At 45.5% G+C, this 25,399-nt stretch overlaps 1 protein-coding gene across 5 annotated transcripts in view; it reads right to left on the bottom strand.

The window, feature by feature from the left end:
* Positions 1–25,399, bottom strand: part of INSR (insulin receptor) — a 129,510-nt gene that overhangs the window by 8,511 nt on the left and 95,600 nt on the right. For 3 of the 5 annotated variants that reach the window (XM_019757592.3, XM_074337762.2, XM_019757594.3), the window contains 8 exons: positions 20,932–21,206; positions 19,899–20,038; positions 10,741–10,900; positions 6,530–6,629; positions 5,426–5,493; positions 2,609–2,853; positions 1,126–1,236; positions 879–1,038 (listed from right to left, as the gene is read on the bottom strand). In XM_019757592.3, the coding sequence (XP_019613151.3) occupies positions 879–1,038; positions 1,126–1,236; positions 2,609–2,853; positions 5,426–5,493; positions 6,530–6,629; positions 10,741–10,900; positions 19,899–20,038; positions 20,932–21,206 (1,259 nt within the window). Of the gene's footprint in view, positions 1–878; positions 1,039–1,125; positions 1,237–2,608; positions 2,854–5,425; positions 5,494–6,529; positions 6,633–10,740; positions 10,901–19,898; positions 20,039–20,931; positions 21,207–25,399 lie in introns of all 5 variants that reach the window. The other 2 variants (XM_019757590.3, XM_019757593.3) reach the window with 1 other exon arrangement.

The following is a 25,399-nucleotide window of genomic DNA, read 5'->3' as shown; positions in this document are numbered from 1 at the left end:
GACCGCTAATGTAGGGTAATGTCTTTTTGGATCATAAATAGAATTACATCACTTCCTGCTTCGCGCTGGCTGCGTAGCATAACGTCTAGATGACTTACTGTGACTTGTAACCCTTCTGGGTCTGGTTCCTGCCTCACTTCTCATGCTGCTCTGTCCCCTCTGCATTCATTTTATTCACACCACACTGGCCATCCTTCCAGCCTCATGGCCTTTGCATGTGCTAAAACTCCCCCGGGGTGCTGTCACTCAGCTCACCTTCGCGTCCTGTGTGTCTTTGGGGAAACAGTGCCTCCCTGCAGGCAGAGGCCCTTCCTCTCTATCATGGAACCCCATTTCCTTCAGTGCTTTTCCCAGTCCTCATGACCGTGCTCATGTGAGCGTGAACTATTTTATTGTTCACATGGAACAGCTCTGTCCAGAACTTTCTGTGATAATGAACACGGTCTACGTCCACATTATCCAATATGGCAGCCTCTGGGCGCCAAGTGGCTACTGGACACCTGAAACGTGGCTGCGCGACCAACGGACTGACCTTTTAATATTACTTAGTGTGAATTAATTTAAATGTAGATGGCCACACGTGGCCGGCCAGTGGCAACTGTGACGGATGGTGCAGATAAAGACTGCACGAGGGCGGAGAAACCATGGGGACACATTCATCACTGCACCCCCAACACCTCCATCAGGTGACTTGCAATGAATATTATTTAAAGAGGTGAATGAGTGACTTCATGAACAAATGCAATTAAATTATACGGTGTGAGGTTCGGGCTTCATCCAAATGTACTGGAAAAGATTGAACAACTCATGACAGACAACTCCTTCTGAAATTAAACGTGGCCAGGGCCATATATTCCAACACAGAAAGCCAGACAAACCTCCGATTTTGACGGTAAAATCATGCGCGACCATGCAGTTTCGAGCTGCAAGGTCCCGGTGCACAAACTTCTTGGCGTTCAGGTATGCCATCCCGTCGGCGATCTCTGCTGCCATCTGAATCATCTCTTGCAAAGTCGGGGGAGGGCGGCCGGGGTTATTCTAAAGTCAAAAAGGGGGTCATGTTCAGCGACACTGGGCCACGGGGCCAAAAGAGGGTGCCCTGCAGGGTACCCAGGGGTCGCTCACCTCAGCTTCAGGCCGCAGGGAACGGAGGTAGCTCTTCAGGTCTCCGTGAGCCATCAGCTCCATTACCACCAACGTTGGCTGCCCTTTGGACACCACCCCTAGGAGGCGGACCTGCAGAGCAAGCATGGGGGTGATTCTTGGATGAGGGTTTGTTGACTCCCCGAGGGCTCCCTGTATGGTCACATACAGCACCCTGCTTCTTGATGGTGTGTGGGAAACCCTGGTCTGTCTGGCTCAAATGCCAAGGTCAACACCCTGGGAAAGGGAGGCGTGGCAACCAAGGCAGGAGAATTCAGGACACAGTCTGGTGGGTGAGGGAGCAGACAGACCTGTCCACACACAGCACCATCCAAGGCAAATCGTGGCTATCTCCTGATGTCTCTGAGCACATATGGCACGCTCCCACTTCCAGGCCTTTGCATTAGCTGTCCCCTCTGCCTGACCGTCACGTGGCCACATGGCTCAGTCCCTACATCCTTTACGTCTTTGCTCAAATACTCCTTCCCCACACCTGAATTCCCAATCCCCCGACCCTGCTCTCCTTTCCCACTCTGCCATAGCATCATCTGCTAATAACAAGCCTCCTGGGGTTACAGCGTCTCCACTCGCTGTGTTGGGAGCTCCAGGAGGGTAGGAATGTGCTGCATCACAGAGACAAGGACAGGGCTTAGCATTGAGCAGGTGCTCCGTTAGTGTGTGTGCGTGGGGGGGGGGGCAAAGATGAAGGACACGAGGCTCAAGGAAAACTAGGGGACACTGGGAGCAGAAGGCCAGGAAGTCTATGCTGACTTGAGGGGGTGGGGAAGAGATGCACCACCGTGTGTGTAAGGCTTACAACGGAGCCGGGAAGAGGATGAGACGGAAGATTCCGGAAAGCACTGGGGCGACAAGGATGGGATTGGAGGAGGGAGACGGGAGACCCTCCTCCCACCTTTAGGATGCTTAGCAGGTTGGGGGCTGGGCAGGGAGCCCACACCCACTTCCCTTACACTCTGTGCAGTAGGAAGAGGAAGAACAGGTGTGGGACAAGGGAACCCACGGGAAAGTGATAATGGAAAAAAATAAAAGGGAACAAGCATTGCTAAGAGACCCACTTAAAATACAGCTGGGAGGCTATTCTGGAAGTGGGGCCTCTGCACGTCTTGAGCCTCAGGTCTCAGAGCTGCTCTTATCCTGGCAAAACCACTGCTGGACTTGACCTTCTTGTAGTGTTCACCTCCCTCATTTGCGTATTGGAACTAGCCAAGGCCTGTTAGCCCAGCCAACAATCCTTCATTGGCAGCAAAGAATCACACTCTGTGGGTTTTGCCTTTACAGACCTGCCTTTCTTTGTCCTCTCTGGAGCGCAGGGTCGTTGCTACCTGAATCGGAGCCGTACCTTTTTGCTCCCATCAATGCCTTCTGTTCTTTAGTGCAGCCTGAACCTCAGCTTTGCTTAGCAAACGCAGCCTTTGACTGCTCCCGGGGCAAACGCGGGACTCACCACGTGATGGCAGGTGAAGCCCTTCATGACGGAGGCCTCGTTGAGAAACTCGATCCGCTCACGCAGACTGGCCGCCTCGTTGACCGTCTTCACCGCCACGCGGGTCTCCGCCTCCCCCTTGATGATGTCCTTGGCGTTGCCCTCGTACACCATGCCGAAGGAGCCCTGGCCCAGCTCTCGCAGGAGGCTGATCTTCTCGCGAGGCACCTCCCACTCGTCCGGCACGTACACAGAACATGGGAACACTACTCCTCACTTATCCACACAGCACCCTCCGTGGACCCCCGGCCCCTCCCACCCAAGCCCCCCACAAATGTTCATTAAGTGACTTCTGGGACCCAGGACCTGTGCCACGCACGTAGCCGAGAACAGGACAAGCGTGGGTCCCTGCCCTCACGGCCTTCGAGCTGAACCCGCACCCCATCCTTCCTGTCTGACTCAGAGCCCCGCTGCCTAACAACGCTGCTTCCCATCAAAGGCTATTGTTTCTGCAAAGTGCCAAGGGAATGGGGGACCTCCCAGCCTGTGAACCACTGCACATGTGAGTGAGCCCATCCAGGAGCACCTAGCGTCAGCTGACCCACCGGCGGACGCAGCCACGTGGGTGAGACCAGAACTGCCCAGCTGAGCACAGCCCAGGGAGTGGACCCACCAAACTGTGAACCAATTAGTGGCGGTTGTTTTAAGCCACTTAGTTTGGGGTGTTTTTTTATGCAGCAAATGACTCAAATGTCCAAAAAAAAAGCCAAAATGGTTCCTGCTTTCTTTCCTCTGTGCCGTCACTGTTATGAGCCAAATTGTGCCTCCCCCACCCCAATTCATATGTTGAAGTCCTAACCGTGGTACCTCAGAACTGTATTTGGAGACAGGGCCTTTAAAGAGACAATTAAGTTAAAACGAGGTCATTAGGGTGGGCCCTAATCCAATATGACTGGTGTCCTTACAAGAAGAGCGGATGAGGACACCGACACACACAGAGGGACGACCATGTGAGGACATGGGGAGAAGTCGGCCATCTGCAAGCCAGGGACAGAGGCTTCAGGAGAAACCAACTCTGCCAACACCTTGACCATGTAATTCCACCCTCCAAAACTATAAGAAAATAAATCTCTGTTTTCTAAGCCATGCAGTGGTGGTACATGGTTACAGCAGCCCTAGCCAGCTCATCAGTCACCGTGGCTTGTCCAAGGACCTGATCACAGAGCACTGCCCACAAATGAACTCACAGATGCTCAGTGGGGACACCCTGCCCCTGGGGCCCTGAGCCTGCATCTTCCCCTGTATACATCCCTTGGCTCAGGCCTTTCTGACCTTAAAGACCCTTGAGCTCCCATTTGCAGCTGTGACTGGGCACCCCTGTGCCCTCAGCCTTTGCTGCATCCCCAGAAGGAAGCAGAATGGTGGGAAGGAGAGACAGCCATGAGCAGCATCCCAGCCTTGCCCCAACTGGGGGACCGAACAACAGCCCTGAGGGTCAGCTTCCCCATCTCTGATGTCCAAACAGGGAAAGGAGGCTGGGTCAATGTTCATCCCCTCCACACATCCCACCTGCAGCAACCACCTTTTCTGGTTTCTCCATTCTGCGGGTCTGACATCTGGGGCCCCGCTTACCCTGCAAGGACTGACCCCTCGCCCCAGGAGTAGCCAGTTCCCAGAGACGGCAAGGACTCACCTACCAAAGCGCCTTTCATATGCAGACCATCCAATCCACAGCCCACACCCCAGCCACCTCCGTTATCAGGCTCTCACACTCAGGCTGTCCCCCTGCCCTGATCAGGGCCAGGTCCCCGACACCTAGAGCCAGCCCCTATGTCCCCGAGCCTGCAGAAATTACTCAAACCAGCCAGTCCTAAGTCTTACCCCGCCCTGCCCTGCCCTGCCTTCCCTGTGGAAACCACAATAGAGGCTCTTGCCTGCATTCCCCCTCTCTGTCTCCTGACCAACCCTGGTGCTTCCGCCAGCAGCCTTATGTGGCATGTGCCTCCTGCTTCTAGGGAATCTGAGGATAAACGTCTTTTTTCATGACAGCCATTTCAGTGTCTGTGTGTCTTATCAGACCTGATTACAACAGATCCTGGGTGCCCTTAACACACCACCCCTATATGCCCAGCCAGCATTCTGCCAGGCAGTGGTGCTCATGCCTCGAAAGTTGCTTTTTGATTTTTACTGCATGAAGCACTTTAGAAAATTGTAATGCAACAGATGCCTTCCCCTTGGAAGGAACAAGCAAGCCTTACGACAGGGGTCACTCACTACCCTTTGGTACAATCAATGGAAATGCGGGTGTCAGACCTACATTCCCACCAGCAGCAGCAGCGCCACATCCAGGGCCAGCTGCCACCAACAGCAGATGTGACCCTGGCACCCACGTAGCCTCGGCCTATCCCACCTTGTCTCTGCTTCTGGTCTCCCTCGCCCTACTCACAGTCCCCCATTTTGGCTTCCAATTCCCACCTCCCAGCTTGGGCAGCAAGTTCAGACACAGCTTTCTGGCTCTGACCCTCGGCACTCTCTCTGGCACGGGCCCCAGGCTCCACATTCCCCCAGCTGGGACACCAAGCTCTCGGCCTCCCAGCCCAGCCCACAGGTCCCAGACCAGCTAGATCAGCCCATCCAAACAGGTGCCAGACAGCAGGTGTCTTAAATGCTCCTTGTCGTGGGGTTTCTGCAGCAAGGGGCAGGTCCTCAGCTCCAATGAACAAGAGGGCTCATGTCAGCCCCTCAGGGTGTCAAACCTCGGCTCTCACTGGACGGTGATGGCAAAGAAAACCGGACAGCAGGATTCTGGCCACCCACAGGGAAAAGGACGGTACTCACCATCGCTGGCACTGAGGTACTCAGGGTTTGAAGAAGCATACAGTGGTCCCAGTGGCCCATCCGGCTGCCTGGAAGAGAAAAAGAGAGGCATTCCAGTTTGCGATTCTCACAGGAATTCATCGGTCACTACAGGTGGCTACAGGCGTCGCCCCTGCAAATGAGAACGCTTCTCAGCAGTAGCCACACACCGGTGCTGTTCTGGAGCCATCTACTCCCAGCTCGTGAGAAACAACTTTTTGGGAAACTTAAGAGCCAGTTGTTAAATACAACCATCACTCAAAAATAAATTGTATGGGCTTCCAATTAAATAAATTATATTAAAAGCAAAGGTAACACTATTCAAAACTCACCACTACCTAATTATTGTACTACAGCTTACTATAATGAGCGCTCTTGAGGTTATCTATGCCAGCACATTTATTATATTGTTGTACCCACGTGGTGGAAATACTACACGATGGTGAGCTGCTCTGTCTCAGTGGCATCACATCCGGAGCTTGACATTGGCCACAGTGGGAATATTTACACCACAGAAACAGGCAAACGCTACAAACCAACACTTGATTTATTGTTCCGTTGTTTGTCCAGGCTTGAGAAAGTGATGGAAAAAATGTTAATCATGCAGATGAAACTTAGCCGCGTGTCATCTCTATAGCCATGGCATTGCAGATGGCACAAAACATTGAAAAAAATGGGAAGTATTTAAGAATTATTATCTGATTCCACAAAGCCACTCTTATGACTGATGAACACGGACGTCTTATTTCATTTTTGTCCTACTCTTTAACATAAACAAAATGCCAATCAACATTCATGAACTGTTCATCATCTGCAACCATAGGTCAGTTATAGACACAAAGGTTCAGGGGGAAAAACCGAGCAAAGCATTTAGTGACAATCCACTGGCTAGAGGGAATTTACGATAAAGAGAACTGTATGTTGTATTATGGTCATTATGTGGAAATTGCACGCTACACATCCTTTATATAAGTAAAGTTTATAATAAACTTAGAGATAGCTGCATCTATAGCTACATCTTTATGTAGGCATACTTCTTCCTAGAAAGCTGGTTGTTAACCTTTGCCAGCACGCCACCGCACTCACCTCTTTCTCAGGAATAGATAAATACTTCCAATCACAACACTGAAGAGGAAGACAAAGATGAGGGGACCAATGATAATTTTTGCAATATTTGATGGGACGTCTACTGAAATAGAATAAGAAAATATATGTCTCAGATCAAAATGTGTTCACACCACAAATCACATCTACTGTGTTTCCCTGAAAATAAGACCTTAGCTGGACCATCAGCCCTAATGCGTCTTTTGGAGCAAAAATTAATATAAGACCCGGTATTATATATTATATTATATTATATTATATTATATTATATTATATTATATTATATTATATTATATTATATTATATTAACCTGGTCTTATATTATTATATTAAAATAAGACTGGGTCTTATATTAATTTTTGCTCCAAAAGACGCATTAGAACTGATGGTCCCGCTAGGTCTTATTTTCAGGGAAACACGGTACGAATATAATGGTGGGCCACACACACTTACTTGGCCCGCATCTCTTGCCCCTGAGCCTCCCTCTGCTGGTCTCCTGGACCCTTATCTCCCAGCATTCCCGAAACACCATTTGGCTCCATGGGGGTGGGTGGCAGACTCAGAGGTCTGTATTCTGGAAGCACACCCCTGACCCCCAGACCACCGCCCGCTGCCAGCCTTCTCCCTTCCCCACTGGGGGCCAGCTTCACAGCCAGGCAACTCAGGCCATCACCTAGGGCCCCACACTCTGAAGGGTTTAATGTTCCACTGTCACCATCTTGAAAGTGAATTTTTAAACAAGGGCCCTGCATTTTCATTTCATACTGAGCCCTGCAAAGTAAATAGCCTATCTTAATTCCGAACAGCACCTCTGGCAGATGAAAAATTCATCAGGAAGAGCCCTGTGTGTCCTAGCGGGTCCTGCCCTCCTCATAGGATGGCAGGCCCATGAAACTTGCGGGTGTCCTGATTCCCAGGAAGAGTACCAGGCAAAATAAAGGAAAGTGCATTTCCCCCAAAAGAACCCTTTTTAAACTGGCTGAAGAAATGTGACACAACCTTTATTTTTTAAATTCACATGCATGGCTGAGTTGCCTGTAATTATCAACACGCCCATGTATTCAGATGCTTGCAAGCCAAGGAAGAAAATGGGTTCTGAGAGAGAGGTCAGAGAACAAATCTGGGCCTCTGGGTCTTTTAATAATAGTAGTACACCGAACACTTACTAAAAGCCAGGCACTATTTGAAGTGCTTTGGGCAAGTGATCTTACTTAATCGTCCCATAGGCCAAGGTAGGAGGCACTATGTCTGATGCCAGCTAACAGATTGGGAAACAGAGGCTCAAGGAGAGGGGCAGTCTTGCCCCAAGTCCTAGAACGTACCCACAGTGCAGCATGCCTTTGAAGCCAGGCCATCTGAGTAAGCTATGACCACTGGCCCCTGCTGCCTTGGGAGCCAGCTCTATCCTGAGACGTCTCGTCCTCCTCTACCGCCCTGACTAAGAGCAAGCTGTCAGTGCCATCTCCGATGGGGGACAGCCTGAGGGTGAGCACCTCCTTAAATGTTGCACCCTGGTGCCTTGCTTTCCTCTCTGTTATATAATTCTTTTTTTAAGTACAGTTGGCCCTTGAACAATGCAGGTTTGAACACTGTGGGTCAATGTACATGTGGATTGTTTTCAATAAATACATACAGTACTGTAAATATATCTTGTCTTCCTTATGATTTTCTTAACATTTTCTTCTCTATTGTGAGAACACAGTATATAACACATATAACGTACAAAATATGTGTTACTTGACTGCTTATGTTATTGGTAAGGCTTCCACTCAACAGTAGGCTATTGGTAGTTAAGTTTCGGGGTGTCAAAAGTTATGGGAGGATTTTCAATTGTGCAGGGGTCGGTGCCCTTAAGCTCTGTTGTTCAAGGGCCGACTGTAAACTAATGTGTCAAACATTTAATTCTCCAGATTTTTGGCTATTGTGCATAATGCTATGCCGGATTTCCTTGAACATGTATCTTATTTAGACATCTCTGATTGCTTCCTTATGATACATTTCTAGAACCAGAACTGTTGGCTTACATAAGATTTTGGATGCACATTATTAAAGTACTACATTTTAGCACTCACCAACCATGAAAAAGCAGGTCTGCCTGTCTGCACCCTTGGACCACACTAAGTACTGCGATTATTAAAAAAAAAAAAAAAAAAAAAAAAAAAAAAAAACCTTGCCAATTTGATAAGTTGAAAATTACATCTTGTTTTAATTTGCTTTTTTTTTTTCTTTTTTGGTGTGGTTTTGAGTGAGGTTTGACATTTTTTTCGTATGTTTCCTATTTTTTTGTATTTCTTTTTACATGGACTATTTATGTTCTTTGCTTCTTTTTTGTGTTAGGACATATGTCTTTTACTCATTAATATATACAACTGACCCTTGAACAACACGGGGTTAGAGGCATCAACCCCTGCATAGTCAAAAATCTTCCTATAACTTTCAATTCCGCCAAAACTTAACTACTATTAGTAATCCACCTACTATGGATTGGAAGCATTACTGAAAACATAGACAGTCGAGTAACACATATTTTGCACATTCTATGTGTTATATACTGTATTCTTACAATAAAGTAAGCAAGAGAAAAGAAAATGTTATTAAGAAAATCATAAAGAAGAGAAGATGCATTTACAGTATTTATTGGGGGAAAAATCTGCATATAAGTGGACCCATGCAGTTCAAACCCGTGTTTTTCATATATCCACTCTGTATTAAGGATATTAAATCTTTGTCGATGATGTTACAAATATTTATCCCACTTTGATAATTTCCTTTGAATTTCATTCATGGTGTCCCTGGTTCTTAAGCGAGAGAATCCAAATCTTTAGATATTCTGAGTACTAGCCGTGTCTTTGTTATGGATGACTCTCTTGGAACTCACTGAGTTTATGCTGACAGGTGAGATGACTCAGGATGGGGGCTGGTCACCAGAAGAGCAAGCATGTGATTGGAGGGGTGGGACTTTCAGCCACCCAACCTCCAAAGATTGGAGTGGGGCTGGAGATGGAGTTCAGGCACGTGGTCAATGATTCAACCGGTCACACCAAGGTGATGAAACCCCAATGAAAACTCTGACACCAAAGCTCAGAGGAGCTTCCTGGCTCATCAGTACATCCGTATGCTGGGAGGGTGACATGAGGTGTCCTGATTCAATGGGGAGAGGACACGGGGGCCCTCCTGGCACCTTGTCCTATGTATCTCTTCATTTGGGTTGTATCCTTTTAATATAACTGTCCTTGTAATTATGGCACTTTCCTGAGTTCTATGAGCTGAAAAGGAGACTTGCATCTGGCATCTAGCTGAGGGCAGTCTTGTTGGGAACTGTGCTCTTAACCTTATGGGGTTCTGTGCTAACTCCAGTGGGTAGCATCAGAATCATAGTGCGATACACCCAGATGGTGTCAGAACTCTCGTCCTAGTCCTGACCCTCCAGAACCATCCCTGCAAGAATCACTCCCACTTTCCACGCTCCCGTTGGGCCAGGTTTGTGAAAATCCAGCCAGCCAAGAAGAACCCCTACCTCCCCCATAACCTCCTGCTCCTCCAGGTCTAGAATCTCCCTCTGTCAAAGTCTTTGTTTGTTCACTCATTTTAGTATCTGGGCTCCTACCACATGCCAGATTAAGTGGCTATCCTCTTTTGCCCCCACTTGTATATTCTTCCAATTCTCAGCCAAGATGTTGCCACCTCCAGGAAGCACTCCCTGACCAGCTCGGCCTTCCCCTCCTCTCTACCTTCCCTATTGTCCACTGTTGTGTCCAGATGGCCCAGTGGTGTCCAGCTGGCCCAAAACTTATTACCTGGACATCAAGAACATACCCATGGATGAGTAGGGAAGCTCCCACGTCGTCCATTGGAGGACATAGCCCATCTAACAACACAGATTGAAACACTAGTTCACAAGAACTGATGTGTTTACAGATTTGTCCTGTGCCAGTCACTTGAACTTCATAATGTCATTGAAACCTCCCTTCACCTCCAGAGGTGGTCGTATTATTACCCCCGTGGACAGATGAGGAAGTGCAAGCTCAGAGAGGGCAAGCACCTTGCCCCGATCACACAGCAGTGGCCAGTGGACCCAGAGGTCAAGTCCAGGGCCAGCACCTATAGCTTCCAGCTTTCTTGACCATCCTCTGAAATGTGCCATTCCCAGCACCGACCACAGACCCAACCAGCCCAAGTCACTGCACACTTACAATAGTCTGTCACATAGAAATAGGTGGCTTCTGTCCAGGAGCCGTTGCCCGCCAAGGAGGTGGCCCGGACTCGCACGCTGTAATTCCCCGGAGGCAGCCCACGCAACCTGCAGCCCCGCTCCAGAGCAAAATGCCTGCGGGAGACACAGAGGTGCAGCTCCTGGAAGACATGGGGAGGAGAGAGGGGAGTGGGGGTTGTGCCTCATACACTCGGAAGTGTCCATCCCAGGTGGGAATGTCAGACACAGGATTGGCTCAGAAACGACACACAGGGAGTAAGGCACAGAGTGTAACATGCAAGCAACTTTGAGACTTTCGGAACTTTAGAACCTTAGCTCTACGGACAAGGAAACAGAAGCAGAGGTTATCATGACTGAGAACAGGCAATCTTCCTACACCACAGGCCAAGTATTTGACCTGGATCATTTCGTTTAATTCTTACAACAACCCCATGTCTTAGTTTCTCCTTAGAGAGGAGGAAACTGAGTCTTAGGGCAGAGTCAGCAAACTTTTGCTGTAAAAAGCCAGATAATAAAGATTTTCAGCTTCAGGGGGCCAGACAGTCACTGTCACCAACACAACCCTGCCGTCAAAAGCAGCCAGAGACAAATCCCAATCGTAACATCTGTAAACGAACAGGCATGGCCGTGTGTCCACAAAATACTGTGGGGACACTGAAAGTTGAACTTCACATAATTTACACGTGTCATGTAATACTATTCCTCTTTTCATTTTTTTCCCAACCATTTTTAAGATGTGAAAGTGATTCTTAGCCCACAAGCTGCACAAAATCAGGCATACACAAACAGTGTGCCGACCCCTGGCTGAGAATGTGAAATGATTAGTGAGAGAGCCCATAGCTGGTGAGTGGCAGGGCCGGCCTTTGAACCTAGAACCGTCTGGCTCCAAAACTTCTTGCAACCACTGTGGCATATTTTCACCAGACCTCCAGAAAGTCCCAAAAAGGCAGGAAAGAAGGGAGCCCCGTCACCTAAATCACATTTCAGGCTTTCCTCCTACACCTCCGGGTTTCTGCCTTCTCAGAACCAGATATATGGGCTTAATTTCTTAAGGACAAATTTAAAATCTCCTTCCTTCCCATGGTGTCTTTTGGTTTCACTTTACTTCTTTCACCTCCATGAAAAGAGTTGGGATCTACCTAAATGTCTGATAAATGAGAGGAGGTAAACATCCACACCCCGGTGATAAACACATAAATAGAGATCAACCCAGAGTTTGTTAAGAAAGGCAGGAGGCTCACTGGGAAATAAAACCATGCAAGGCTTGGGCCCAATTGTGAAAACTTTCTGAAACAGCTCCAAGCTCATAGCGCATGCAGAGATCTGGCCTGGAAAATTTTAAAGGGAGAGCAAGAAATGTAAAAGCTCCCGTGCTTATCATGTGACAACAGCCAGAAAACAAATCAGCTGGAGGCGGGGTTAGGGAGTTCTAGTCCAAAGGTTCTTCCAAGAAGGATGAGTCACCAAGTAGAAAGAGATAAATCAGCAAATATAGACACCAAAGGTAGCTGCTATCCAGGACAAAGGGGATACATATCCTCCAGTGTCCGTCATTTACCCCCAGACATCTCGGGGTGGGGACTGAGAAGGGAGCACGATGGAAGGAACTAGAACCAGATGCAGATACACAGACACCAAAAAAAAGAAAGGAAAAGAAAGAAAACAAGGAGCAAAACCTGATCAAGAGTGAAGAAGACAATTACGTAAAAGTTTGTATAAACAGGGAGGAAAAAAAGCTCAAAACTGCAAAAGATACTGAAGCAAAGGCTATGAGCTCATGAAAATGGATGCTCTTTCCAAAGAGGGGGGTAGTGCCTGGAGCTAGGGTCTCCCAGGGAGGAGAGGGGAAGTGGCGAGGGGACTTGAATGCAAGAGTTAAGGAAAGGGAGATTCAAGTGATACAGCTAAGCGGTGATTTGGGCTATTAACCAGCAAACAGGAACAAAAATGACCTCCACCAAATTCTGAGAGGATTTTGTAAAACCAACAAAGTCTTAATGGTTTAAAAACAACTTTACTTTTGACTTTATCAAAGCAATGCTAGACAACTAAGGAAATGTTGGAGATCATCGAGCAGTCTTGTCTACGAAAAGGTTTTTTAAAACGTTATTGCAACCTTTCACACTCTCTCCTAATTTCCTCCCATCTCTCTGTTCCCCTACAGGTTGACCAGGGCTGGTCTGCCTGGTATCGGGGTCAGGCCAGGCAGGGCAGACGCCGGTGGGGATTCATGGTGGGGATTCCCACTGGTGACCCTCGGGCTCCAGGAACAGGAGGGGCAGGCCAAGGCAGCTGGGAGAACGTGGGATGAGGTCCAATGCCAACAGGGAACCAGCTGTCCCAGTTTACCCGTAACCAAGGGTTCCCAGGATACAGGACTTCAATGCGCAAGCCTAGAAAATTCCCGTCAGATGGGGTAGAGTTGGTCACAGCAGCAAGAGTAAAATCAAGGAGGGTCTGCACGGAACCTATATTCTCCTCCTTGCCACCAACAACACCCCAAACTTCCTCTGGAAGCTGCGCCTCCCCCTTGAGTGGCTCCTGCCACCCTCCGCTCTACCCCAGTTCCAGGACTCACTCTGACTGCCTGAAGCTGAAAAGTCCTATTGGTTTGGGGAAGCACACAAAACTCAGACCTAAATGAGCCATCATGGAAATGCAAATCGAGACCACAATGAGATACCACTTTACACCCACTAGCATGGCAGTAATAAAAAAGATGGACCAAGTGTACGTTTCTATAATACGTCATCTATATAAGCTTACTAACTAATGTCACCCCAATAAATCTAATAAATAAAAATAAATAAATAAAAATCAAACTTGAATTCAAAAAAAAAGATGGACCGGAGCAAGGGTTGGTGAGGAACCTGGAACCCTCATACACTGTTGGTGGGACTATAAAATGGTGTAGCTGCTTTGGGAAAGAGCTTGACATTTCCTTAAAAGTTCAATGTAGAGTTACCATATGACCCAGGAATTCCACTCCTAGGAATGCACTCGAGAGAACTGAAAACATACGCCCCAAAACTTCACAAATGTTCACAGCAGCGTGATCCGCAATAGCCAAAAGGTGAAAATAACCCAAACGTCCATCAAAGGAGGAACAAAATGTGGTCCATCCATACGATGGAATATTTTCCGTTATAAAATGGAGTGACATACTAACACAGGCTATAATGTAGATGAACCTGGAAAACATTATGCTAATGAAAGAAACCAGTAACAAAAGGTCACACACGTATTGCATGATCCATTTATATGAAATGTCCAGAACAGGCAAATCCATAGAGGCAGAAAATGGATTAGTGGTTGCCAGAAACTAGAGAGACAGGAGGCAGGGAAGATTTGGGAGTGATGGTTAAGAGGCGTTTCTTTGGTGTGTGATGAAAATATTCTGAAATTGACTCTGGTAATAGTTGCACAACTCTGTGAATGTACTAAAATCCATTGAATTCTATGTGTTAAATGGGTGCATTGTATGGTATGTGAATGTATCTCAATAAGGCTGTTATTAAAAAACTCTCATGCCTGAGCCAATCAGCACACAGCACTTCCCTGGTCAGATGATTGATTATTGGATGTCATGTGACCTCGGCCTGGCTGGGAATGCCAGGACACAGACTCCTTCTCTTCCTGTAGGCTTGGCGCTAAGAGGATACAAGGCTTGAAACCACAGGAGGACAGCCAGGAGCTGCTGGACTCTTGCAAGGACTTGTAAGACGCAACTGATCCAAAGGAATTCTGGATCCAGCCATGCCTGAACTCTTTGAACTGTTCAGTTATAGGAGCTAATGAGTTTCCTTTCTGTCTTAATCTATTTCAAGGGGAGGGTGTTCTCAACTGCTGGTAGAACACAAGGGATAAAAGCATAAAGGATCTAAAGCCCAGAGCCTGTATTCTCAACCTCTAGATTATACTGGACAAAGGTCTTCCCAAACGTCCTTGTAAAAGGCTGTACATCCTGCCATTTTTATGAATATACCATATTCCATGTACCCATTCTCCAATGGACAGACACCAAGTGGCTTGTGCTTTTTGCTAGTGATGAAAATCTTATGCATAGATTGAAAATCACCTGAAGTCTAGCTGAATTGAAACCCTACAACTAAAGACATACAGAAGCCACCTCGAGACTGATAGGAGGGGCAGAGACACGGAATGGGCTGGTCACACACCCATGTGTGACCATTAAAAATCGGGAGGGATATCTCGGCTGCAGTGGTCCCCCCTGAGAAGCAAGGGGTCCCAGCCCCAAACCAAACATCCCAGCCTGAGGTTCCAGTGCTAGGAAGAGAAGTCCCCATGCTTCTGGCTGTGAAAACCAGCAGAGATTGTGGCTGAGTGAGACAGAGGGTGGCGAGAGTCCGAAGTGTTCCTTTCAAAGGGCCTGCGTACGGACTTACTCGCTGATGGACTCAATCACTCTGAGCTCCAGCGCTGGAGCAGTAGCTGTTCGAAAGGTACCAGGAACATACAAGGAAAAATTGATTTATCTAGCTTCAGAGTGAGGGCTGGAGGGGCAGCTTTCTCCCTGGATGGAGGAGCTGGGGGAAGCCATTATTTCTTTGTTGAACCCTCCCCCCTCCTGGTGGGCAGACCCAGGCTGCTGCCATATCTGAGTCTCCATGAAGCTGGTTTACACTCTTCGCCCTGCCCTGGTGATTACCTGAGACACCACCTCACCAAATTTCAGGCCCACCCAAGTTGCTTCCAGCGGCTCATCTTGGCTCAGGCTGCAGACTTTCCTAAAATCTCTCAAAGGTTCACAAACCCCCAACAAGAAGCATCTGGCTTCAGTATGTCCCATACCTCTTGCAGAGCAGCCTCAAACCCAGCACTGGTGGTAGTCAACCTTGGCTTGCTCGTGACTTGGCCTCTCAAGGCACCTCCAAGCCTAGCACGGGTGGATTGCTTTGTAACTCATGCCAGGTGGCCCTGGGCAGGGCACGGGCTGCAGCTGAACTTGGCCTGCAGGGGAGCCCCTCCCAGGAGGCCCTAGGGCTGGCACACCATGTGGCCAACTTCACTGGACCCAATCCAAAGCATCATTCAGTCACCTCCAAGAACAACACACCCAAAAGGCAAACTGGGCCGGAACCAGAGCCCTGCTAAAGCAAATCCTGCTCCATAGGGTCAGTCCCTACACAACAGCTCCTCCATTGTAGTCACAACTAGTCCTCAAAACCAGTCAGCCCAAAGGTCAATCCCTCCCACTATATGCACACAGCAACCAAGACTCAACTACAAAAGGAGGACACACACAAGCCACACAACAGACACACCTACAGCACCCAGCTCAGGTGATCAGGGAGAGTGCACCACTGGGCCCCACAACACCTACTACTTAAGGCCATTCTACTGACAAGGGGAGACATAGCAGCCCTACCTAATACATAGAAACAAACACAGGAAGGCAGCCAAATGGGCAGACAAAGAAACATGGTCCCAAATAAAAGAAAAGAACAAAGCTCCAGAAAAAGAACTAAACAAAATAGAGACAAGCAATCTACCAGATGCAGAGTTCCAAACACTGGTTATAAGGATGCTCAATGATATCAGGGAGAACTTCAACAAAGAGATAAAAACATAAAAATGGAGATAGAAAACATAAAAAAAGAATGAGTCAGAAATAAAGAATATAATAACTGAAAAGAAGAATGCACTAGAAGGAATTACCAGGAGACTAGATGAAACAGAGGACTGAATTCAGTGATGTGGAAGAAAAGGTAGCAGAAAACACCCAGTCAAAACAACAAAAAGAAAAAAGGAATAAAAAAAAAATGAGGATAGTTTAAGGGGCCTCCGGGTCAACATTCGCATCATATGGGGAACCAGAAGGAGGAGAGAGAAAGCAAGGGATTGAAAACCTATTTGAAAAAATAATGACAGAAAACTTCCCTAACCTGGCAAAGGAAATAGATATACAAGCCCAGGAAATGCAGTCCCAAACCAAATGAACCCAAAGAAGTCAGCACCAAGACACATCATAATTAAAATGCCAAAGGTTAAAGACAGAGAGAATCTTAAAAGCAGCAAGAGAAAAGCAGTTAGTTACCAACAAGGGAGCTCCTATAAGATTGTCCCCTTATTTCTCAACAGAACCTTTGCAGGCCAGAAGGCATTAACATGAAATATTCAAAGTGATGAGAAACGAGAACCTACAACCAAGGGTACTCTACCCAGCAAGGCTATCATTTAGAATGGAAGGAGAGATAAAGAGCTTCCAAGACAAGAAAAAGCTGAAAAAGTTCATCAACACCAAACCAGTATCACAAGAAATGTTAAGGGGACTTCTTTAAGAATAAAAAGGAAAACAAGACAAAAAATATGAATAATAAAATGGCAATTCAACATATCTGTCAACAATTATTTTCAATGTAAATGGATTAAATGTTCCAACACAAGACATAGGGTGGCTGAATGAATAAGAAAACAAACCCCTTACATATGCTGCCTATAAGAGACTTCAGATTGAAAGACACACAGAGACTGAAAGGAAAGGGATGGGAAAAAGACATTTCATGAAAATGGAAACAATAAAAACAAACAAAAGCTTGGGTAGCAATACTTATACCAGACAAAATAGACTTTAAAACAAAGGCTATAACAAGAGACAAAGAAGGACCCAGTAATCCCACTTCTGGGTATTTACCTCAAGAAACCCAAAACGCTACTTCAAGGGGATGTGTGCATCTACCAGTATATGTTCATTGAAGTATTGTTTACAATGGCCAAGATGTGGAGGCAGCCTGAGTGCCCATTGATGGAAGGATGGATAAAGAGGAGGTGGTACATGTATACAATGGAATATTGCTTGGCCAGGGATGGAAATGGGTTCTTGCCATCTGCGGTGGCATGGATGGACCTGGAGGGTACTATACTGAGTGGAGTATGTTAGACAGAGAAAGACAGATGCAATGTGATTTTGCGTATATATGGAATCTAAAGAACAAAATAAACAAAGAAAACAAAAACAGAGTCATAGATACAGAGAACATTTTGATGGTTGCCAGATGGAAGGGGGTTGGGGTGGTGAGTGAAACAGGAGAAGGGATTAAGAAGTACAAATTGGTTGTTACACAGTAGTCATGGGGATGTGGGGTACAGCATAAGGGATATAGTCAACAATTGTAATAACTATGTATGGTGCCAGATGGGTACTAGATTTATTGGGGTGATAGATAGGAGGGGAGTTGGGGCACTGGGTAGAAAAGTAAAGGGATTAAGAAGTATAAACTGGTAGTTACAAAATAGTTATGGAGATGTAAATTAAAGCACAGGGAATATAGTTAACTATATGGTAATAACTATGCATAATGCCAGGTGGGTACTAAACTGGTTGGGGGATCACTTCTTAAATTACATAAATGTCTAACCACTATGCTGTACACCTGAAATTAATATAAAATAACATTGACTGTCAACTGTTTAATTGAAAATTTTAAAAAGGAGGGAAAAAAGATGAAGGGAAATAAGAGACTCAAATCTCCAGGTATAAAACAAATAAGGCATGGGGACATAATGTACAGCATAGGGAATATAGTCAATAATATTGTGATAGCTAGTACAGTGTCAGATGGTTGCTGGACTTATCATGGTGATCACTTCTTTCGGTATATAAATGTTGAGTAACTATGGTATATAACTGAAACTGACATAATATTTTATGTTAGTATATTTTAATAAAAATCTTTTAAAAAGGAAAGAAAAGGAAACCTTATGCATAAAGCTTTGCCACCCCCCCAAATTTGAATTATTTTCTTAGGATATTTGAGATTAATACATACAGGATAAGATATTAATCAGTCTCGCAATAATGGTCCCCAATGGGACATGGCTGCCTTTATGCACTCCTGAGAAGTCCCCTCCCATACTGATGCTTAGCTTGGCCACTGGACTCACTTTCATGCACATTCTTCTTTGTTTCTTTTTACAACTCTCTGCAGGCTGTATAAAAATAGGCCTCGGGCCAGATTTGGCCCACAGGCCGTACTTTGCTGATTTCAGTTCTAAATCATTGTCAGAGATGAATATTTGTGCATCAAGAGCAGATCTGGTCCCAGAAGGGGTAAACAGACGAAGACCCACCTGTCCTTCCTGGCTTAGGAAAGCCATGCTGTGCCCACCTGGTTACAGGATCACCAAAGTTCCAGGAAATCAGACAGTTTTGTTAGGTGCTGGCAAACTATGGTCCACAGGCTAAATCTGGCCCACTGCTTGTTTTTGTAAATAAAGTTTTGTTGGCATACAACCATACCCATTCATTTACATGTGATCTAGATAGTGGCTTTTGAACTACAAGGGCAGAGCTGCGTATTTGCAACAGTCTGTCTGGCTGCACCGCCAAACGTGGGTACTATCTGGCCCTTTTACTGCCAAATCCTGGACTAGAACATCAGATGGGCTTGGGTTTGAATCCTGACTCTATTCCTAGGACCTTGGACACAACTTAAATTCTGGACACCTCAATACCAAGGTCACTGGGTTATTCTGAGGAGTTATTGCACTTCATCAGCCCCAAGAGGCATAACATTTCACATTCTGACATTTCTAAAATTGGAACGCATCTTACAAGCAATGTCACCTTCCAGTTAGACGTGGCTGCATCTCTTTGTTTCTTAGTGGTCCATTAAAAAAATGCGGCCTCTCATCCCATCTTCGATGTGATCAAATACAATAAATGAGATATTGTGTGTAAAGCACTTAACATGCGCGGCACCAGAGAGCCCTGGGGATAAGCTTCACTTCCTTTCTGTTCTTAGATCCCCTGTCTTGTGCCTCTTGCTGTTCACCCTTCACCCAATAAAAAGTCACTTATTAAGGTTTTAGGTGATGTATTCCCAGATTCAGATAACTCTTTCTAAAGATGAGTCTCCTGTCATGTGAGGAAAGACACACATTCAGGCAGCCATCGCTCAAATCGTAGGACAGAGCCAGAAAGCAAAATAAGAAACTGCTGACAGAAATGTTTGTGGATTGGCATTTCTGACTCATCTCTCTGGAAAGTTATGTATCAAGGTTTTGAGTCCTGATAATGAAGCATCTACTGAGAAGCGTGTGGGCCAGAATTTAAGAAGAGGAAGGAGGTACCAACGACAGCCGTGAAGGCTCATGCCCAGGTGTCGAAGGTCTTACCTCATCGCCGTACCGCCGATAACTCACTTCGTACAGCACAATCAGACCATTGGGTTCCTTTGGCTCCTGCCACATCAAGTGAACAACGTTGTTCTCGAAGATTTCATGGGTCACGGGGCCCACAATGTCATCTGCCTTGGCTGTAAGGAGCAGTGGTTAGAGGTTAGAGGCAGGGACCTGACCCCTGGATCGAATCCCACTTCTACCATTTACCAGCTAGTGACATGGAGCTGGTTACACTGTCCTATGCTCCATTTCCCTCGTTGGAGAACGGACATGTAAGGATCACCATAGGGGACGGCCCACGTATCTGTCTGTCTGTCTATCTAGCTCACATTCTGTTGGTTCTGTTTCTCTGGACTAATACCCTACATATATGTATTTCTTAATTTTACTTATTTTTCTTGTGGCTTGTGTGTATTTTTCTAATGTTTATATAATGGCTGTGTACGTAAAAAATAATAAAGGCAACCTGGATGGACCTTGAGGGCATTACGCTCAGTGAAATAAGTCAGACAGAGAGACAAATACTGCCTGATCTCACTTAGATGTAGAATCTAAAAAAGATGAACTCAAAAACAGAGAGTAGAATGGTGGTTACCAAGGCTGGGTGGTGGGAGAAATGGGGAAATATTGTTCCAAAGGTACAAATTTCCAGTTACAAGGTGAACACTTTCTGGGCATCTAATGACGACATGGTGATTATAGCTAATAACACTGCATTGTACACGAGGGTAGGACTTAAATGTTCTCTCCACGAAAAAACAACTGGTCATGATGTGAGGCAATGGAGATGTTACCGACGCCATGGAGGTGTGTGCAGCATAATCAGACTGCAACATACAAGGGTATCAAGTCAATGTGTTGGACACCGTGTACAGGAACTTACACAATGTTCTATGTCAATTGTATCTCAGTAAAGCTGGGAAAAACTAAAGATAAATAAAAAATGATAAAGGCAAGTAAGTTAAAGAGGGTAAAGGACTTCTCCTGGGTGGGCGTGGGCCTCCCGGCCCGTGATGTGCCGACCCACCTTCGGGCATGGTCCTGGCGCTGACATAGGCAGCCACGCTGCACCTTTCCTCAGGGGAATCTTGGTTGCAAGCCTGCAGCTCAATGCGATAGCCGGTGAAGTGGCGAAGGCCGGAGATGACCAGCGACTCTTTGTTCATTACTTTCTCAAAGGGCCGGTGCTCCTCCGAGCTCGTGGGCGTGCTGGTCAAGGAGATATTGGGGAAATCCGCAACTGTGGGTACGACTGTCGTCCCATTTCCCACGTCGCCAAGGGCCCTGCGTTTCCTCGACGGCCTGTCACGACAGCAGGACATACATGGTCACGCACCTGCCATCTTTATATAAATGCTGCTGGTGAATCAGAGGCTTAAAATGAAAGACTAGTGCAGTGGGCTGCGAGAGGGCAGGTGGATTACAGTGCAGATTGCCAGGAATTACAACCCAGCACAGCTCTCAAGATGCCCTTGGCAGCATCGTAAGTCAGGGCAGGCCCATCCCGAGAGGGCTGGGACTCTGGGAGCATTGTCGTAGACACATACCCATATTGCTCTCAACATGCTTGATTTCAGATTTTCATTTTGCAGAGTCACAGGCCACCCAAGTTCAGTGTGAAAAATAAGATGCCAACAGCATGTAAGAGTCAAGTTTTTCAGGAAGCCCTGCCAAATGGTATTTTCCCAACAGCCCGAGCCACTGACCAACTCCATCAGTTTTAACAGGAGAAACGTATCTTCTAATGCTTAGCAACCGTTTAGAGCACCTGTGTAATTAGAGTGATTCAACTTTAATTATTACCACTCAGGTTGGTACGGATAACCCCAAAAACTGTCAATGCAGTTGGCTCACTTTCTTCCCCTTAAAAAGCTATATTAAGAAATAAACATTGGCCGGCCTGGTGGCTCAGGCGGTTAGAGCTACTTGCTCCTAACTCCGAAGGCTGCCGGTTCAATTCCCACATGGGCCAGTGGGCTCTCAACCACAAGGTTGCCAGTTCAATTCCTTGAGTCCCGCAAGGAATGGTGGGCTCTGCCCCCTGCAACTAAGATTGAACACGGCACCTTGAGCTGAGCTGCCTCTGGGATGGCTCAGTTGGTTGGAGCGCATCCTCTCAACCACAAGGTTGCCAGTTCAATTCCTCGACGCCCACAAGGGATGGTGGGCAGCGCCCCCTGCAACTAAAATTGAACACGGCACCTTGAGCTGAGCTGCTGCTGAGCTCCCAGATGGCTCAGTTGGTTGGAATGCGTCCTCTCTCAACCACAAGGTTGCCGGTTCGACTCCCGCAAGGGATGGTGGGCTGCGCCCCCTGCAACTAGCAACAGCAGCTGGACCTAGAGCTGAGCTACGCCATCCACAACTAGATTGAAGGAGAACGACTTGGAGCTGATGGCCCTGGAGAAACACACTGTTCCCCAATATTCCCCAATTAAAAAAAAAAAAAAAATGAGTATAAGGTTTCTTTAAAAGAAGAAAAAGAAGAAGAGGAAGATAAAGAGGAAGAGGAAGAGAAAAAAGAAGAACAACAATACATGTTGATAGCCTTAAAGTTTAGAAATACCAAAAAAAAAAAAAAAAGTATAAAGAGAATTCAAATTACTCACCATTCCACTGCCCACTGTTTCCTGTGGGCAACTTTTTACTAGAAATATCCTGCATGACTATGATGAGGATCAAGCTAGTTTTATAACCCATTTCGTTCATTTGTATTAGAAGCACTCATCAAACATTTTCTTTAAAATATAATGTCTTAAGTAGGGCAGAATTTATGGGTTTTTTTTCTTTTTCAATGTGAGGCGAGGTTTCCCCTCCTCGTTTCTAAGAAGCTCATGCTCAATGCAGAAAACTTGGAAAACTGTAAAATACTCCAATTAATGCATGAGCACAATTTACTTGACCATCCTCCTATATTTTTAATATGAGTGCTTCCTGTTCTTTTTTTCTATTATAAATATTGCTTTGATCTTTTCTGATTGTCTTATTAGGTCCTGAAAGTAGACCCCCAGAAGAGAAATCACTAGGTTATGCCTCTTAACACAGACGGCTAAATTGCTCCCCAGAACTTTACGTTGACCTGTTCTCAGCAGGGGGCCATGACACTGCACCTCATCAACACTGAGTGATTAGCAGGGTTTCATTTTTCAGATTTTCAACTTGAGAGACTACTGCTTCATTGGTAGTTCTTTGTACTGGTCGGTGTGAACTTTTCTTTCCTGTATTAGTTCTTTTGTGTTTCTCTAGGCAATGGTCCACCCTTATCCTAGTTTTCCAGGAAGTTCTACTGCTTTCCTCATTCCTGCTCCTGTGCTGTCCATTCACTAAGGATATTAACCCTTTATCGATTGTGTTGCACAATTTACCCAGTTTGCTGTTCGCCAGTGAGCTTCCTTTAAAGGATCAAAAACCATCTTTCCTATTTATCTGTACAATTTTATATCTCAGCAAATTTTCAAATTTTTACTTTACAGGTAATTATAGATGTGGTAACTAAGGTTTTATGGGAATTATGAAAGAGATCTTTCCCAGTTGTGTATACCCATTATTGCCAGTATATCCATTGGCTTTTGTTTATTTATATTGTCCCTACTTCGCCAAACTCTCATTCTAAGAGTTCCATAGTTGATTTTCTTGGGTTTTCAAGGAACATGCCAAGAAAAAGGTCAAAAAACTTTTCCTGTTAAGTGCTAGACAGTAAATATTTTGGGTTTTGCAGAACATGTGGCTTTTGTCACAACTACTCAACCTTCAATGGCTTTCAAGCCACTGTAGCTAGAAAGCAGCCATAAACACAATGGAAACAAATGGGTGTGGTAGCATTCCAAAAAAAACGTCATTCACAAAACAGGCCACAGGCCAGTGTTTGTCCAGCCTTGCACTAGATTACCTGCAAATATCAATGATTTTATTTCCCACAATCCATTCTTTTAAATTCTAATTTCTGTTTTGTACCTAACTGCACTGGCTAGCTACCCACAGAAATGTTCATTAGGAATGATGACACTGGGCTCCTTCCAACTCTAACAGGAATAGTTTTTTAAATGATGTTAACCTGACTGTTGGTTTCATCTGGGTCATATTTGTCTTGTTGCCTTTTTCCTCCCTTTCTCTAAATTAGAATTTTTTAAATTAACATTATCAAATGAAATTATTATATGATTTTCCTTACTGGGTCTCTTGATGAATTCGATTACATTATCAGATCTCCAGATCTTAAACCATTTTTGTACTTCTGAGATAAACAATATTGCCAGTACAGTGCTTTAGTTGGGACATTTGGATCTAAAGTCCCATATTAGCTGATCTTCGGTTTTCTTTTCAGTGTTGCATTTTGTCAGGTTCTGCTAAGGGGTGTCATATTAGTTTCATAAAATGAACTGGGAAGATTTCCATAGATTTCTATGCTCTGGAAAAGTTTCTGTATTACAGGAAATAGTTGCTCTTTCAGAGTTCAAAAGAATTCATCTGTCACACTCTCTGGGCTCAGGGGCTTTTGTTTTTTTGAGGCACTTAACTGACACCTTTTTTTAGTCTTTTTTCAAGGTTATTAGAATATTTATTTTTTCTACTTCTTCTTGAATCAGTTCAGACAAGATAACTTTCCCAGCTGAAAGTTTCAAATTGAATAGCACAGGATTGTCCAGATGAATTCAACATATTAAATTCTTCCTTAGGCCCCAGTTTTATATCACCTTTTTTACTTCTAGTTATTTGTGGTTTTCCCCCTTTGATTTTAATTACAAGTTTAGCCATATTGATTTTCCTCTCCCTCCTTAATACATTCGTAGTTTTACTTTTTTTTTTTCTTAATTTACGAAACCATTAAGTCTACTAATTTGTATCAAAGGTCATCTTTGCAATATTCTAAAAGTTAAGGTATGTGATATTCACATTTCCATTATTTTCCAAATGGACTTGAATGAAAGTTTCCATTTCTGCTTTGACCCAACAGATATCTAATGGAAGTAGAATTTATATTCAAACCTTTGAAGTCAACTTTTAGTTTTTACTGCACTGTAGTCAGAAAAACGTGTGGTCAGAAAACAAACCCTACTTTGGGGGTACTCATTAAGATTTCGTGTGGTCTTTCTGTATGAAAAGAGCAATGGCATTCTCAGATGGAAACCAAAGGTATCAAAGTAAAGATATACCCATATTAGCAAGATTCAAACATGTCTACACAGCCACAAGTAGGCCTTGCAAAAATGATCAAGCACTGGTGCTCCATAAATAACTACTGAGAAACTGGTATCTGAACAACTGAGGACACAAAATGATCTCATGAAACAGGCAAAATATGTATATACCAAAAGGATTGCACACCGAAAGGCCACAAAGAAATCACGCAAGACCCCCATGACCAAACATCAACTGATCCTTCTCCTCCTTCCATACACAGCATTTTACTACCCCACACCTTCACACTCGACCAGCGGTTCTCAACAGGGGGTGATTCTGCCCCTTGTCCCACCACCACAGGGACACGGGGCCTC

The sequence above is a fragment of the Rhinolophus sinicus genome, chromosome 15 (genome assembly GCF_057876585.1).
Source record: "Rhinolophus sinicus isolate RSI-liver-muscle chromosome 15, RSI-T2T, whole genome shotgun sequence".
Lineage (NCBI taxonomy): Eukaryota > Metazoa > Chordata > Mammalia > Chiroptera > Rhinolophidae > Rhinolophus > Rhinolophus sinicus.
Note: the sequence above shows the minus strand (reverse complement) of the source record. Positions and strands in the feature narration are given on the sequence as shown.